The sequence below is a fragment of the Diabrotica virgifera genome, chromosome 6 (assembly GCF_917563875.1).
Source record: "Diabrotica virgifera virgifera chromosome 6, PGI_DIABVI_V3a".
NCBI lineage: Eukaryota > Metazoa > Arthropoda > Insecta > Coleoptera > Chrysomelidae > Diabrotica > Diabrotica virgifera.
Window position 1 is genome coordinate 169,027,317 of NC_065448.1, and position 19,015 is coordinate 169,046,331.

The 19,015-nt window shown below is 38.2% G+C and overlaps 2 protein-coding genes across 2 annotated transcripts in view; one reads left to right on the forward strand and one right to left on the reverse strand.

Annotated features, from left to right (window-relative positions):
- Positions 1-19,015, reverse strand: part of LOC114328368 (paired box protein Pax-6-like) — a 336,662-nt gene that overhangs the window by 76,612 nt on the left and 241,035 nt on the right. The gene's annotated exons all lie outside the window — the stretch shown is intronic.
- LOC114328370 (uncharacterized) lies at positions 7,954-18,341 on the forward strand. The gene is made up of 4 exons (XM_028277207.1): positions 7,954-8,059; positions 9,511-9,667; positions 9,728-9,864; positions 17,871-18,341. Exons 1-4 carry the CDS (start codon positions 8,054-8,056, stop codon positions 18,252-18,254), a joined length of 684 nt encoding a protein of 227 aa, XP_028133008.1. The 5' UTR covers positions 7,954-8,053; the 3' UTR covers positions 18,255-18,341.

Consider the following 19,015-nt stretch of genomic DNA (forward strand, 5'->3'; position numbering starts at 1 on the left):
ATCTTTGCATATAATATCACTTGGTTTATTTTCATTGAAAGATAATACCTTTTCGAACGATTTTTTGCGAATACTTTAAAAACTATGCATCTAACTAAAAAACTGTATTAAGCATTTTTGTAGGTTATAAGAAAACAAAGAGACACTTGCCTTCATAAATCTTCCAGTTATAATACAAAAAGAGATATGGTAGGTGAAAATAGTTTGTTTTTTGGTACATTCTCAAATTGGTGTATTCAACTTGAAATAACAGAGAAACGGTCGATTTTATGTGTATAATGCTGTTAATACCTTTTGTAGTGCTTGAAAAGATCTTTAAAATGAGCTATATTAAAGGTCCATTACGTTAAAACTAAGCGAGATATGCTGCAAACAAAATTGATAACTAATGTATTTTAAGAAAAAAATGAGAAGTAATTTTAACCCCCATCCACCAAAATGTAAATGCATCGTTTCTATTCCACAATACCTTTTAGTATAGTGTTATTTCTATGTTCAAAAAGTTGGACGGGTTTAAAATGAATGGTTTTTGAAAAAAAAAAAAAGATTAAATTATAGAGCGCATTTTTAAATTTTCTTAAAAATTTTCTTTTTCTCCATGTAACTTGAAAATGATAAGAGATACAGTAATGAAAAATAAAATGTAATTTTTTTCTGAAAAAGCCACACATTTTTGTTTGGTACCTTTTTTCGTAGCTCTTATCTTTTTCGAGTTACATGGAGGAAAAGAAAGATTTTTAAGAAAATTTAAAAATGCGTTCTATAATTTGATCTTATTTTTTTTCAAAAACCATTCATTTTAATCCAGTCCAACTTTTTGAACATAGAAACAACACTATAATAAAAAGTATTGTAGAAGGATAACGATGTATCTAAATTCTGATGGATGAAGGGTTAAATATACTTCTCATTACTGCTTAAAATACATTAGGCATCAAGTTTTTTGCAGAATATCTCGCATAGTTTGAAGGTAATCGACATTTAGTATTGCTCATTTTAAAGGTCTTTTCAAGCACTACAACAGTTATTAGTATCATTATACACCTTTTTTTTTTTTTTTTTTTTTTTTTTTTTTCATATTTTTGGAGGTGGGTGGGAAATCTTCTTAAGATACCGGTCTTATGCCTGGTTATGTGGGATTCCCTCGCCGCCGCTGAGATGGCTGCACAGCTCACCACGTGTGGTACGCTGAGCCGCAATCCCCGCCGGGGCAAGAACCTACCCACTAAAAACCCTCCGTCCTCTCAACCAAACATACTTGTGATCTGGGAATGCAGGCCGGGATCCGCTCTGGTGGGGGCATATCTGCGACACTGCATTCACCTCACGTCTCATTAAATATCTACAATGTTACATTTATATACATACACAGTTCGACTTAATTGCCACATATATACACACATATATACATATACACACATATACACATATATACACACGCATATCCTTTTTATGGACGTAGTTGTCTTCCTTCAGTCTCCTTAGATTGGAGCGTTTGTCTCACGAACGCATGGGTCCTTGCCCACGTACCTTCATCCTCACACATCCTCGCAATCATATCACTCACAGAGTCAAAACGAACACCATTCCTTCTCTCCAATTGTATTCTATCCACACTCCATCTTGCACACTCCAACAACGTATGTGACACTGTGTCGACCAAACCACAGTAAGGGCAGTTTTCTGTAGCCGCTTTCTTGAACCTGAAGAGATACGAACGGAAACAACCGTGACCGGTGAGCACCTGCGACAGGAAATAGTCCAAGCGCCGGTGCCCACATTCGAGCCACGTCTTCAGGTCCGGTATAAGTGATTTGGTCCACTGCGCCACATCCACAATTGCCTCCCATTCACTTTGCCACATCCGTATGGATATGGCTCTCTCCTCGCGTCTTACACTCTCGGTCGGACCGTTGTCCCTAGTACGATAAAATAAACGGGCCCTCTCGGAAGCCAAGATGTGAGAGGGTATGCAGCCGGTGATGGCCCACAATGCTGCCGCAGACACAGTTCTGTAGGCGCTTGCCACTCGTAAGAGACTTGCTCTGTCTGTGCGCGTCAAGAGCCTCCGGTAGGACGATATTTCTACCGCCTCACTCCAGACTGGGGCCGCGTAAAGAAGAACAGACTGTACCACACCGTGCAAAGCCCTCCTCCTTTCAGATTTGGGCCCGCCAATGTTGGGCATTATCCACCCCAACGCGGCCGCTCTCTGCGTGGCCTTGCGCGTCACCACTCGCAGGTGCTCGCCCCAGCTCCCATTCGTGTGGAGAGTCACTCCCAGATACTTAACACACTTTTTCGGGATGATCTCTGCTCCGCCGCACTCAAATATCACGTTCTCGCGTTTCCGTGGTCCCTTGAGGATCACGGCCTCGGTCTTCTCCCCAGCGAGTTTCAGACCGCGCTGACTCATCCAATCTTCCGCGAGATCACATGCACGCTGTGCTTTGTACAGAAGTTCATCAGTATCCCGCGCTACCACCAATAACGCAAGATCATCCGCGAACGCGAAAGGAGTAACCCCCTCACCGTATTCGAGACGCAATACCCCGTCATATGCCAGGTTCCACAGCGTCGGGCCAAGAACGGACCCCTGCGGCACCCCAGCCGTGACATCCACAATTACTCCTCTCTCAACAACAATTCTCCTGTCGGATAGATAGTCCGAGACCAGGTTCCTCAAGTAGCCAGGGAAGTTCCTATCCTCAATCGCTCTCATCACTGTACTCCATTGAAGTGAATTGAAGGCGTTTCTAACGTCGAGCAGGAGCAAGGCGGCCCATTTCTGGTCGCGGGCCTCCGTATTCAACGTTCGGTGCAACCCCAACACTGCATCAGTCGTGCTAACATTCTTCCGGAATCCATACTGTCTGGGGGATAAGCCTCCAGACCTCTCAATCGCTTCATTAATCCTCTCACGCAACATTCTCTCAAACAGTTTACAAATACACGAGAGGAGGCAAATCGGCCGATACTTTTCCTCTCCTTTAGGGAGGAGTATTAATTTTGATGTTTTCCAGTCCTTGGGAAAGGTATGTTCAGCGAGTACAGCGTTCATATGGCCCAGAAGCCACGCCGGCTCCAGTAGACCCAGACGTTTAACCGCCTCAGGCGGTATCCCATCTAGGCCCGGGGCCTTGCGGAACTTAAGGGCCCCCAACGCTTCAATAAGTTCGTCTAGGGAGAAGGGCGCAGCCCGCTCAACAGACCCGTCCCTCCGCGCTCCATGCCATTCGCCAGACGGGAAGAGCACTCGTGTTACCGATAGCTTCTTATCCAGCGGCATTTCGTACAGAGGGTATGCGCCGAAACGCTTCATTACAATTTTGTAGCCTTGTCCCCATACGTCCTCGTCCAGCTCGTCACATAGACCCCTCCAACATTCTTTTTTTCTAGAGCGTATCAACCTATTCAGCTCCCTCTTCTGTGCACGATATTCATTTTCCATTTGTAGCACTTCATCAGCGTTTGCTCTACGTTTCCTTGCACGCTGTACCCTTCGACGCAATGCCACACATTCCGACCTAGCATTCGCAATCTCAGCATTCCACCAGTAAGGCATTTTCCTTACCCTTTGTGGAGCTACCTTACTGGTCCTCATTGCACTTTTCACGATTTGTTCTAGTCCCTCCGGCGAGGGCGGAAGGTTTCGAACCAATTCCACTTCCCATCTAACACTCTCATCAAACACTCTCCAGTTAGTCGATTGTATTCCGCATCGGGCTCCCGGGCCCTGAGAGGTTCTGTTTCCAGTAGCGATGCCCATTCCAGTTATCGAAAACCCAATGTAGCGGTGATCCGTACCCGTATAGGTTTGCAGCACCGCCCACTCCTTCACACAGCTAGATATACGTTGGGACGCAAAGGTAACGTCTATGTACGAACCCGTCACAGAATTGCCTCTCACAAACGTGGGTTCTGAACCCCTGTTAAGTACAACAAGGTCCAGGGTTCCTATCCATTCGCTCAGCATTTGACCTCTAGTGTTGGTGATAGGAGAACCCCATTCCGCCGATTTCGCGTTGAAGTCCCCAAGCACCACGCACTCCCGATTCAATCGTCTCACTTCATTCATAATCTCATCCAGCTTACTTTCATATGCGTCGATTGCTATATTCGGTGAAATATAGCAACAGACCAGATTCATTCTCTCCATCTTAGCGACCAGATATCCATCGTGTTTGACAACATCATACACACGTAGGTGTCTGTTGCAGAAATATATCCCAACCCTACCCGAAGCATCCGCAATCCATCCTCGGTTCCCGACCAATGTGGGGTTCGGTTCCGCCGCGATTAGGACGTCAAAGTTTCCCTCCGCGGCGGAAGCCACTGCGAGACTATGAGCTAATCTCGCCGTGCCCACATTAGTCTGGAGTATCTTCAGATCCGGTCTCTGTTTTCTGGTATCCATTATATATACAGGATATTCATTCTCACATCCACACGCTCTGTCAAATTGACTCTCGCATCCATTCGACCGCTCCATTCCTAAGACTGCATTCTCCTTTCCGTTTCCTTCCTGGCCGTGTTAACCAGATGTCGGAATTTCGGACATTCCATTGAGTTGCCCCGATGTCCTGTGACTTTGCAATTAATACATTTGTGCCCTTCTTCTGGGCAATCGTTCACGGTGTGTCCCTCTGCTCCACACCGGATGCATCCCTTCAAGACCTCATTTTTACACTCAGACCTGCGGTGTCCGTACTCCATGCACTTGTAGCACCGGGCGATACGGATTTTCTCCTTAATTGTGCAGAATATATATCCCACCCTAATAAATCCTATCCGTATAAGGCGCGCTGCAATGTCTTCATCGACCTCAACTGTGGCGTTGAGGTCTCCGCCATATGTCTTACGAAGGGGTCCCCTGACTTGACACGTTCCGTTCCGTCCCGCAAAGGTCTCAATCGCGCTGACAATGTCAGTTTCTTTGGTTAGACCATCTGCTCCATTTACAAAGAGCTCCCGCCTGACTGTGCCACCTTTCGCCACTGCTCTTGTGACCGTGCCCTGTCTAGCTGAGACGATGCCCTTCACCGTTTCCGCCATCTCTCTGCCTCCTCCTAGTTCCAATACAATACCCTGATCTCTGGTCTGCCTAAGACGTTTGACAACAACGTCGCTCCTGCCGCACAGGTCTGTGCGTAACTCACCCAGTAGTTCGTCGAAGGACTTGTCCTTCGCCTTGGTGAGCACTACCACTCCTTTACTCTCTCTGGGCTTTACCATGCTCGCCCAGCTCTTCCTCGGTCCATATACCGCGGCTTTAACTTCCTTACCCTCGGCTGCCCACTCTAGAAGCTTTCGAGTAAGGTCTGTCCCCAAGCACGTCGGAGCGAAGAGCCCTACGCTCTTCCTGTCAAGGTGGCCCATCCTATTTAGAAGTTTACGGCTTGCCGCCAAGAACTTGACCGCCTCAGGTAGATCCGTGTTGCTGGGTATGAACTTGTGGATGCACCTCTCAGTGCAAGCCCTTCGCCCATCATCATCAACAATGCTCACAGAGTTGAACATTGTACCAACTCCACCCTCTTCGTCCTCAGCTACCGGAGTATCCATGAGATCTGGATACCTCTCTTTAAATCGTCCAAGAACTTTCTCGTCGGCCTGGTCGGCGGAAATATACACAGCCGCGTCGTCATTACAGTCCAGCGGGCTTCCCTCCATTACAGAAACCTTGGTAAACAAGGCCTCTGGCCAATCCTCGCTGAGGAGATCCGTGATCTCCTCAGGGGTTCTGCTCTCTGCCATTCGGGTCTTAATGTTCTGGACCCGACGTTCGGTTTCCGCAGGGTCCTCTGAGGGGGACACCTGCACACCCATGTTTTTCTGTTGTGTCCGAACCATTGTGACATCGGTCTGTGTACCGATAGTTGTCTTGCACACGTTGGCCGTTTTTATGGCCGACGCCGACGCACGGGACTCCTTCGACATTGCCGCTTTAAACTGGGACATGTCCCTTTCTAATCTATACATCAGATTCCTTAAACCTCTGATACCAGACTTTATCTCAACTTTAGTTGTTACGTGGACCTTTGTTAGAACCAACACCTCTAGTACGGCCGCCTTTAGTTTAGCCATATCTTTATCTACCTTTTGTAGATTCGCACGGGGGCGATCCTCTCCGGGGGCTTCCTTACTCCGCGCATGGGATTTCCTCTTGCGTTTTCTATCGGCCACTGTCCACTCGGTAGACCGGCCGCTGGAGCTACTTTCAGAGCCGGATTGATTGGACTCGGTCGTCGATAGATCGACAAAGCCGTTTTCCGATCCACTCTCCTCATTGTTAACGTGAACAGATGTCTGTGTCACACCTGCTCTGACCTCATCCATCGATCCCTCCGGGAGAGCTCTCTCCGCCGCTGTGGACGAAGAGGGCTCACTCAAGGGTTCCCTCTCTCTCCCCTCTTCCTCTACCTTTCTGATTTTTTCTTTTTTATTTTTTTTCGTCATCTATATCCCACGAGTAGGGCCGAAAGACAGTCCGGCAGGGCAGTGCGCCCTTACCCTGCTAAGGCTAGTTTACAACAGGGTGTCGCCTGGTACCCTGAGGGATTCCGTTCTCGACCACGTGTCGTGTGGCCATTCAGTCGTCGGCACGGTCTCTCACACCTTGACTTCCGGGGTTTTTATCGCAGGTTTACTCCTTCGGTTTTTTTTTTTGCGTGGCAGGTTGTCTCCTGTGGGTAGGTAAGGTCATTGGATTTAGGATAGGTAACAGAGAAGGTAAAGATGGACAAGCTGGGATTTGCAGATCCATCACGAGGTTGATGTGCGGCAGTGGCATCCGGCGACCAACTCCGAGTGCCAATCTCGCCCACCACCCCCGGTGAACGGCCACTCTCCTGCTCCGTCGCGATCGCCTCACAAAACTTAGCGGCCGCGATCGGACAAGAGAGCGACCGCCTCTCCGTTTAGTCGCCTTTTACGACAAGCAGGAGGAAACTGTGGGCATATTCTACTTTAGTGGCCCGTGACCCACACGGGGAATCATTATACACCTAAAATCGACAGTTTCTCTGTTATTTCAAGTTGAATACACCAATTTGAGCATGCAGCAAAAAACAAACTGGTCTTACCTACCATATCCCTCTTTGTATTTTACCTAGAAGATTTTCTAGAAGGGACGAATTTCTTTGTTTTTTTATAAACTACAGAAATATTTTATATAGTGTTTTGTTAGATGCATAGTTTTTACGGTATTCGCAAAAATCCGTCCGAAAAGGTGTCATTTTTCAATGAAAATGGCCAATTTTCAACCACGAATAACTCAAAAAGTATTGAGTTTTCAAAAAATAATTATAGAACAGTTTTTGCTTAAAATTGGGTTCTCTAGCCATTTCCGTGGCTATTTTAACTAAAACATTTTTCACCCTTGAGAAGGGGTGGGAACCACCCCCAAGATAAAAGCGCACATCGGCATAGGGTAGACTTTGTTTCTTGAGCTATTTCCTATTTACTGTGAAAATATCAAGTAAATCGATGTAGTAGGATGGAATTCGGAGCCAAATACCCCCATTGACTGCCCTAATAATTTATGTTAAGGGATGAATTGCTCATTGATTAGTTAACCAGATTTTGGTATGAATACATGAGTTGTCATAAAACATTATTTGTTCTTCTAGTATAAAAAATTGTTAAAATTTTCACGTGCAGAAAATTTACCAAGGAACTTATAATATATTTTGAAAAAATTTCCACAATTCTAATTTACGTATTGCGACTAATTAAGAAAATAATTACGTGTAAACATTTGAGAACATAACCTATCCGAACGTCGTTATTAAGCATAGTTTTCACGTATCGGGTCAATGTCGTCCTATCGATATGCATCGATATTAGTTTTCGCTAGAATCTTCAGTTTTTCATTGAATATGTCAGCTGTTTATTCATTCTGGACGAAGCCCCACGAATTATTATTCAATACCGATTTGAACAATCAGTCAAGGACCGCAGTTGAGTTTTTTTTGATATAAATATTGCCGGTCAACTTTTGATTGTTATCATTTGTTCGAGTGATAACAAGAACTAACTACCTACCAAAACAATGAAGGTAAGATCTTAATATTTGTTTATTTAGTATTTTATTACTATTGTTCCATTTTTTTTAATTTGATATAATTATTCCATAGTTTTCATCTTTTCTTTCTTGTTCGCTTTTTATAATTTACTATTTCTCTTAGGAACTAACATTTAATTTAATCCATTTTGGTTTAAAATATTTTTATTTTGAGAACGATTTCGGAAGTGAACATGAAAAAATAAACATATTTTAAACTCAAATTGTGGTTAATTCCCAATAAAAATAGTAAATTTTATTAAAATGCCAAATAAAAAGCTTCAGAAAAATATTTTCACTTTTTACTTTCCCATTTTTTAAATTTCCTATAAATAATACCGCTTAAACAACAAACGTTTTATTATTTTGTTCTTTCATTTTATTTTATTTCTTTTTGCTGAATTTCTTGAGCCTAAGTAGGTGGTTTAGTGGTTCTTTAATATTTTCTAGGAAATTTATGTTTTCGATGCCTCAGCGAGCTAGTATACATATTTACTTTGATATGACTATAGTTTAGTGTATTCACGGTTAAGACACACGCTAACCAGAAAAATATTTCAAATGTAGTAGCAAAGAATATATACTCTCATAGAAGAAGAGTTTCAATGGAACAGATGGTTACGTTTACTTTACTTGTTTCTTGAAAATACCGTAGTCAATGTCAGGCCACATGCACCAACTCAGTTGGTGCACAAAATCCTATGCTGAAACGTTACAGGGCACTACCCTTCTATAAGGTCTATATTCTTTGGTGAATGATGAATGGTGAATGATGATACCAATGTCACTTGCAGCAACTTAAATATTGCAACTCTTCAGGCAACTATAACTTCTGATCTACTTTTAATAAAGTCTACTAACAGTCAGATCAGTACCGATAATTCTGTAAAATTTCTTGGTATTTTTTTAGACAGCCACCTTAAATGGCCCCTTTATATCAATTTGTGAAGTAAGAAACTAGCCTCAGCTTGCAATAAGATCTGTTTCGAAGGAAATCATTTTAGCATCTTCCAAAATACTTAACATACTTTTGTGTGCTCGAGTCTGATCTTCGATAATATGGTCTTACTTTTTGGGGTTCTGGTACAGCTGCCCAATCCGATAGGACGTTACAATGATTTGAAGATCCCCTTTGTAATATCCACGTATGTTAGTAGCAGTTAGTATACTTTGTATGTATACTTTGATTTCAAATCTAGGATTCCTTTTTTAAATCAAAACATCAAAACATCCGTCTTTTATGGTAAACTCTATTGATTCCTCTTTGATATTAATAACCATCAGGTTACTTCAGGTAATTTCTTCAGGTAACTTCTCGACTAAATCACTCCATGATCTATGTAGTTCAAATTTTTTTTAAAAATATCGCTTTTGAAGTCTTCCACAAATATAAGTATTTCCCGATTCTGGAGAAAACAAACAGTTCATTAGCTATATGTTTTTAGTCGATAGTAGCAGCTATTCTCCTTGTCGCCACCATCGTCTCTGCTGAGCCTCCACGTCAATTTCTGAGACAGAAAGCCGCGGAAGCTCCCTACGAACCAAGTGGTTGGAAACCAAATGGACCTCTTCTCCAGTACCCAGTGAGAAGTAACGTTCAAGGTAATAAAAAATTGCTTATAATTTAAAAAAACAATAGCGTAATTTTTGTTTTTAATACAGCCTATGGAGCTCCAGAACCTCAAACTATCTATGGACCTCCAGAGCCACAAAGCAGCTATGGACCTCCTACGAACGACACTGAGTTAGAGCCTACTACAACTGAAACATTTGAAGAAACTACTACTTTGGAGCCACAGGTAAAATTGTATTTTTAATATCATATATTATGTCATGTAATCACATTATAGTCCACATGCACACGGAAGCAAAGATGACTAAACGATATTTTAATTGCAACATGGTCTCTTTCGATCATATTTAGCAAATTTTCCATTCTTTTCTGTTTCTTGTTATATTCCTTTCTTCGTTTCATGTTTAGTTTCAATTTTAGTATGTTTCAATATTTTCTTTATCATGTTCTGTAAAAAACTGTGTTCATATTGGCATAATGTCTCTTTGCTAATATTTCCTCTTCTTTTTTTATTTTAACCTTTGCTAGTCTAGCTTATTTTAAGACTTATTGTTATTTCGTATAGCGTTCTGTGTCCTGTGTTTCATCTGCTGCTTTTCCTCTTATTGTTCCACATGAAGTCGCTTTTTTAACATTCAGTGCATTTTATAAAATATGATATTCTTCTTACTTTACCATGTACCTACTTTCGAAGGTTGACGTTCCAATTGGTTACAGCTACACGCGAAAGAGTGGCTCTGAAAATATCGGGTGATGTTTTGCCGAGCTAACGTAGCAGGTCTTCGAACCAAGAATATTGTCTTCTTCATATTGTTCCTTTCCCTTGATTTTTTTCTTCAGTGACCCATCGAACTATTTCATATATAAGTATTCACTTTTGTCGGCACTCGGCAAGTGCCGCGCTCTAATTTTTTTTTAGATCTTTTGAGATCATTACTTCTTTGAAACCTTCATCTCCCGTGCTTTTTGAATTGTAGTTTTTTATTTATTTTTTTTTGTAGTCTTTCGTATTCCATCGTATGAATATGTTGCTTCCATTTATCCTTACGATCAGTTATCTTGTCATTTATAGCGTGTTCATGTTAATTTATTTCATGGTGTAATATCTTCATTTCTTATTAGTTCTCCTCTTATGTTATTTCCTCTTGTTCTTGTTCCTTTTCTTTAAGTCTTCTTAACAATGTCATGATATAAAACTTTTTTTACCTACTTACTAGGATAGACATAATATACAAAATATTAACTTTTCTAAAAAGTAACGACATCCATTTTTATCACTAAAAACATTTGCGACCAATTGACTTACATCTAAGTTAAAAGCTAGCACACATACGTACATATTTTATACAGTGCGGTGGAATAAGTGTTGCCCCCCCCCCTGTTAACTTGTTTATTTTAAGAACATAAGCAAAACGCTCGGACAGGTCGATTTTTAAACTAATCATAGTATATCATAGCATCAACGTTTCGAACTTTACGCGATCCCTCTTCAGGTGACAGGCATAACTTTGATTTTTTTAAATGGTAAAGTACATCATGTGACACCTCATTTAACAGCTTTTAAAATACTGATTTCAAAAATGTATAATACTTTAATGCTTTTTGAGATCGCAGGCCCAAAATTTCGGCGAACTCTTTTTAAACGCATTCATTTTTTTCGAATTCTGAGAAAACTAATAAGTATTTTTGAAAAATTTAAACGCATAATGAAAGATTAGATTATTACCGAGGGCTGACATTCCCTTAGAATTAAGAAAAAGTTTCTTTTGAATGATATATTTAAAATTAAAAATCACACTAAATTTTCTCTTTTTTCCACCACTGTGACTTATTAAAATAAACATTATAGGAGTTCTCAGGGACTTTGAACCATCGAGAATACTGTAATGTTTCATTCTGCGTTTAAATTTTTCAAAAATATTTATTAGTTTTTTCAGGATTCGAAAAAAATAATTGCATTTAGAAAGAATTCGACCAAAATTTTGCGCCTACGCTCTCAAGCAAGATTAAAGTATTATACATTTTTGAACTCAGTATTTTAAGAGCTTTTAAATGAGGTGTCACATGATGTACTTTCCCATTTAAAAAAATCAAAGTTATGGCTGTCACCTGAAGAGGCATCGCGTAAAGTTCGAAACGTTGATGCTATAATATGCTATGGTTAGTTTAAAAATCGACCTGTCCGAGCGTTTTGCTTATATTCTTAAAATAAACAAGTTAACAGGGGGGGCAACACTTATTCCACCGCACTGTATAAGGCAAAAATACATAATTAAATCGACTTCAAAAGATCCGGTATTTTGTAGCTGTGTGAATTATAGACCATAATTTCAAACAACGCAATAAACAATTATTCTTAACCTCTATTATAGGTTTAAAAATTCTATCTTTATTCCTAGTATTTATTTCGAACATAATTTTATGTTCTTGTCTGGAAATAACTTGCGAGACTGTTGAATTATAAATTACGAAATCGCTTATTTCCACGACCGGCTAAAATTCTCGTTTATATGGAGAGAAACCCGATCGTTAATGATTTACATGGAGCGAGTATGGAGTCTGCGAAGGGATAAGAAAGCGTTGATAAGGAGAATACGAGCAAGAAGCCAAAATCAATCAAAATCTTATTTAATGCGTATATTCCGCGGGGTTAGACAAGAGCGTTGTGTATAAGTGGGGAGAGAGAGAGGGTGTTAAACTGTAGAGAGGTAATGACTTGCACGAGTACGGGAAAACTTGGTAATAAAGAGCACATTGGACTTTAAAATATGAGATACTGTCTAATTAGAAATGCAAAATATACTGCATAGACCCTGAGAGAATGTTATCAGACGATTGGAAGCCTTCTAAATTAATGTAGGTATATATTCCGATAGATACAAAAGAATAGGTATCTTACGAATGGTGAGATATTTATCAAGAAGACAATAATGGATAAACACCGAAGACATAATATCAAATGATAACGCTTCTTACATACAACTACGTCAATAATACAACTGTGTTAGTAACATTTCCCTAAAAATACAAAATGGGTAGTTTAAACATTAAGAAATCCATACATGCCATTTTAAGCAGAGTACGAAGGGTATAAAACATAGCATTTATCTTATAAGACACAATTATTGTGCAAAAGAATTTAAAAAAACCTCATTCAAAATCAAGGCAGCCAGTACCTATACCAATTAGCGGCAATACGGTACCTGCTGAAATGAAGAATTAGATCTTGTTAAACAAAAAGATACTAGTACTAAATTTGAAAGATAAGCTGTCTTTCATTTTCTATTAGTTTTACTCCTATCTGAGTACAGGGAACCAAGATTCGTTGGAATTTTTACCTAGATGAATAGACAGGTAGAGTCATGCAATCTTAGATCCCCCTCGTCTTCTTTTACTTCATCGTTCGTTTGCTTTGCAAGTTTAGAAAGCACGAATTCGGCATGTTTTACGCAGAACTTGATCCCAGTAGAAGCCTTAAGTTCTTCGCATCTACTTCGAGCTGTTTTAAGTAGATGTATTTATTATCATCTATTACTATTTTTTCCTAGTTAATTTCTTCTTCTTCTTTACGTGCTATCTCCGCGACGAAGGTTGGCAGTCATCATTGCTATTCTAGCTTTTGACATTACAGCTCCAAACAGTTCAGTTGAGCTGCATCCAAACTAGAGATGCATCAAGTCAAACTAGTTTGATTTTACTCAACAAACTTGACTTGACTTGAAAACCAAACTTTTTTTGTAAAAAAGTTTGACTTGACTTGATTTCGATATCTTTAGGTTTGACTTGAAATCAAACTTCTTCAACCAGTTTGAAGTTTGAATATCATATTGTGCAACGTGTTTATTTTTAATTCTAATTGAGAGCATACCGCCTTTTGTTTTGACTTATTTGGACAGATATGAACCTGTACTGTGCTAAATACTCCGCAAATTAGTTATACACAGGTTATATTCATATTTAGAAGCATATGCTTTGCTTGTTTGTTGTAATACGTTAGTTTTGAAAGGTGTGCTTTGTGCAATAATGTCTGAACCTGAACTTTTTTCCGCTCAGAATACGTACCAGAACAAAGTGTGTCTGATTTTGAAAATATCCCCACTGCAAAAATTAAGAGAAAAAATCTGTAGACGAGGCAAAATTAATTAACAAGAAAATTAAATGTGTAGGTAATATACTGATTTATTTAATGTTCCGGCAGGCGATTCCAAAACAATGAAAATTGCAAAGTGCAATTATGTAAAAATAAAAACAGTGTTATAAAAATGACATAGTGGAACTAGTTCTTTAAAACATCTGAAGGTGCATTTAAATCAAAGCGAACACGAACGAACGAACGAAGGAACGAATTCGTATGTGTTCGCTTGGTTATTCGTTCGCTACAAAGTAGGACGACAGCATAATAAAATCTAATTATACACAGCATAATAAAATCTAATATATACTAATCTAATATATACTTATATTTACTATGCGGTGTATCTTATATTTACTATGCTGTGGTAGGACCATTTACATTGAAGAGAACCAATGTCGGATACAGATGAAGATATAATCGTTAGCGCTACTAGTTTTATAGTTATTGCAGGACTTGCCGAAAAAAAAAGGAAGAAGAGAGTGTGGTGTTCGAGTTTATTACAAAAGGGAAAAAAGGGGATGTGATGCCTTGTTAAGTGATTTAATGACTGACAATTTAGGCCAAGTTACAAATTTCTGTAGAATGTCTATGGAAGATTTTGAGATTTTGTTGAATTTGATTGGACATTTCTAAAATTGTTCCAAATTTCAAAAAAGCAATTACTGCTAAAGAAAGAATGCTGCTAATCCTTCGCTTTCTTGCAACAGGTGACTCCTATGCAAATCTTAAGTACTTGTTCAAAATTTCAACTTAAGAAAGTAAAAAATGAATTATGGAAAATATATTTAATGGTAAAATTTAATTAAACAATTAATTATTTTAGTAGGTCTGTAATTTTAATATTATATTATTTGTATATGTACAAAAATAAGTGCACTGCCAAACATTAATTCGGTTTTAGTCACCACCCAGATGGTTTTAAAAGCGTACAAATAATATGTATTTGACAGTGAAAATTTTCGTTATTTTTGACTATTTGTAACGATTCATTTAACTATCAATACCAGGTACTTTATACTCTTAATGGTAATAGTTTTATTAGTCATCTATCAAGTATCAAATATAAAACTACCAAAGTGTATTTCTGGACCATCGTTCTGCCAATTCGTTTTCATAATAGATTAAAGAATAGTAGGATTTTTTTATTATTTACAACAATAAAGCAACAAATAATGTAAAATATTAAAGAACCTTTTTGTACTGGCAGGTACCCATTTTTACCTAAGTTTCGACAAATGCGGGAATGCATATTGCCCGCACATGTATTTAAGATGGGCCAGTCACACATTGTGTTTAAGTTTATTGTCGTGTTTCTTGTTAATAGTGAAATTTTAATACAATAATAGCTTAGAAAATGCAATGCGTGTTCTGCAAGGGAAACAATGGGAAAATAATAAAGATATGTCATTTTCTTAAATATAAGTATAAATGTTGATACGACTTCAATTTCATTTTGTCCTGTCTCTATTCTATAATTATTTAATTTAAAACAAATAATTTATCCGAGTATTTTTTATTTTGTTGAAAATTTTGACGATAAGTTTTATTTAATAATATTTTATTTAAATCTGTCATTATCAACTAATAGTTTGAGATAAATAAAACGTGCAAAAATGTCTGGCAATTATAAATTCATATTTCTTCTTCTTAAAATGCTATGCATTGTCAGGTGAAACATTAGATAGTCAGGATTACATAATTCTGGTTTTAGCAGCATTTCATAGCTGTGGATCCCTGTCCATTGGCGATTACGCAGCCATGACATCTTTTTACTTCCCAGTCCACTCTTACCCTCTATCTTTCCGTCGAGTATCAGTTACTGAAAAGTGTATCGTTCTCCTCGTAATATGTGCCCCAAGTATGTAGTCTTCTTACTTTTAACATAATTAAAAAGTTCCCTATCCTGTAAACCTGCTTTTCTTAGTACTTCCTCATTTCTGACTGTCCATTCATGATCTTCTATGCATTCGACGTAGGCACCACATTTCAAACACTTTCGACGCCCAAATTGGGTGTCGTTTTCAAAATACAAAATATTACTAAACTAAACAAAAATGTTGTTGCTTTAATATTTTAATAATTTATTTAATCTGACTCATTTATACCGGCAATTCAGACATATATTATACATTTTAAAGTAGAAGACTTTAAAATGATATTGCCAATATTTATGAGTTGCGTTCCTGAAAAATTACTAAACATTTTTATCTCAAAGAAAAGTATATTTACTAAATAAATTAATTTTCAAACTAGTTTGACAAACAGTTTGAATTTTCAAACCTGTAACCATTGATCAGTTTGACTTGACTTGAATTAATTGCCAGAAGGATTGACTTGAGTTTGACTTGAAATTAAGTCAAACTCAAGTCAAGTTCAAACATTCAAGTCAAACTTGTGCAACTCTAATCCAAACCCAAACCATTGTCTAATGGTAGGGGAGCCCAAGCGGGGATTTTTGCAGTCACTCGAGCGCGTCAGATTAGCATATGGTGAGAAACCTGGTACCCTGCAGATGCACCTCTACTATATATTGACTCTTAACACAGGGGAGTTCGTTAAGGGGGGCCCGAAAAAAAAATCTACCCTTAAAAAAACTCGAAATTGTCAGATTAAGATAAGGTAGGTTAAGTACATGCAAAAGAGTGTATATTTCAAAAATCTGACGATTTGAGCCGGGCGTAAGTAAATGGGTGAGTCCCAAAGTTTCACAAGAAAAAAGCGAATATTTCGCGAAATGAATGACAGATCGAAGAACTAAAAAATATATGCTCAATATTTTTTAAAAATCTATCCAATGATACCAAACACGACTTCTCACGGAGAGGGGTGGGGGTAAATTTAATATTTTAAATACGAATACCGCGATATTTCGCGAAATGTACATCAGATCGAAAAACTGTAAAATACACTTACTCAATATTTTTGAAAAATATGTCAAAAGGCACCAAACACGACCCCCCATGGATGTGGGGTGGGGGGTTACTTTAAAATCTTAAATAGGAACCCTCATTTTTTATTGCAGATTTTGATTCCTTACGTAAAAATAAGTAACTTTTATTCGAAACATTTTTTCGAATTATGGATAGATGTCGCTATAATCGGAAAAAACGATTGTTGGAAATGGAAAATTAAATTAAAAAATGGCAAGCGCCCACTAAAATGGAAAACTTTACTTAACTTTTTTTTGGTTTTAGGACCTACTCTTTACAACCCAATAGGTCCCCAAAGCGCTCGAGTGACTGCACATTTAGCATACTTTGCTCCCCTACCATAAGGTTTCTCAGCCAGGACATTTTTCTTCTACCATTGCTGCGCTTTCCTTGAATCTTTCCCTGCATTATTAATTTTAGGAGTTCATATCTGTCACCACGTGTTATATGACCCAAAAGTACAATATATGAATATTATAGTTTTCTTATTTTGATGGAATGCACTATCTCTCTGCTGTTCTCTATTCTTCTTCGTACTTCTTCATTGGTTATTCTGTCTGTCCAGGAGATTCTCAGCATTATTCGATATGTCCACATTTCTCTAGATCTCTGAGATCTCTACTACATAATATTTGTTTCATATTATCAAAGAATATAGACCTTATAGAAGGGTACTGCCCTGTAACGTTTCAGCATAGGATTTTGTGCACCAATTGAGTTGGTGCATGTGGCCTGACAATGACTACGGTATTTTCAAGGGACAGATAAACGTGACCATCTGTTCCATTCAAACTACTCTTCTAGGAGAGTATATATTCTTTGATACTATTGAATGAACTTCTAGCCTTTTCTATTCTAATTCTAATTTCTTTGGTATAATTGTTTGTTTCATTATACCTAGTTATAATTCTGAACTCGTTATATCGCCTTATTATTTACGTGTAGAGTCTAGATTGATGTTTCTAATATTTTTCTTTGGTATAACCATGAACTTTGTTTTTTTTTTATGTTTAGTGACAGACCAAATTCTTCACTCGTTGCAACAACCTTATCTAAAATTCTTTGTATATCTGTAATATTTCTGTAAAAAGAAATGCTTTAGAAATTACAGAAGATCTGTAGTAGCTAATTTCTATTATTTATTAATTTTTTAATTCACATTTATAGGCCGAAAATATAAAGACATCGCCTTCATCAGGAAAACTACAAGCCAAAAAATCAGAAAAATCCACCGCTCCACAGCCAAACCAATTCTTCTTCATCGTGAACCCAGCCCAATCTGAAAGATTGGTCTTGGCACCATTGAGAGTTACACCAGTAAATGCAAAACCAGTTGCACCAATAAGGGCCCCAGCACGTGTCGCTGCTCCAGCTCGTTTGGAAGAGTTTCCTCAGGTAGTAGAAGTAGACCAAACAGTTCCCGTTCAAGTAGAGCAGGCCGTACCTGTTCAATACGCACAAGTTCAAGCAGTTCCTTTCCTTCCTGGATATGTTTCTCAATCATCGATTGTGACACCATACAGTTCCTCTTTTGTACAGATTTACCAATAATCTTTTGACAATCGTATTTGTGATGCTATTTTATTTATTTAATGTTTACAATAATTTAAAGCTTTATTAATAAATGTATTGAATTTATCTGTTGGTTTTATGTTGAATAAAAACATAGTGCATGGAATCGTGCTATACTCTTAAAGTCGTCCTTTATGCACTATACTTAGGACTTACATATAGTCGGAGCCTATTTACTTCAAATCAGGCCCGAGGCACTACACAATTTTCGGGCCCCTAAATATGATTTAATAATAATAATAACTTTTTAAATTAATTAATTATTTAATAGAAATATAGTTGCACCACAAATTTAAATTTTTATTAACAATAAATAAAATTTATATTTAAACAGTAATTAAACATTGTTTAAATACAGTGTGTGGCATTTAAGATGAAGGCAGCTCTATATTTCGGCTTCGGCTATCAAAATAAATACAGATTTGAAGTTTTGCACAGTCATACAGGTTGAAGGTTCACATTTTTTAAGATATTCAACTGAAATTTACATTTTAATCTCGGCCTACTACGAATCCACAAATAAGGTAAATTTTCTATATTTTGCTTCTCGTTAGAGATATCGGAAAAAGTCTTCCAAATCTTATTCTAACTCCACTACCAAATTGCATGACAAAATTCGCACTTTTAGTTTTTTCAGTATTTGTAGTCAGCACCCCAAAATTTGTCTGTCCCGAGATCCGAGGTGCATCTTGTGCCAGCCAATTTTAAGTTTTATAATCCTGACTACAAATAATGAAAAA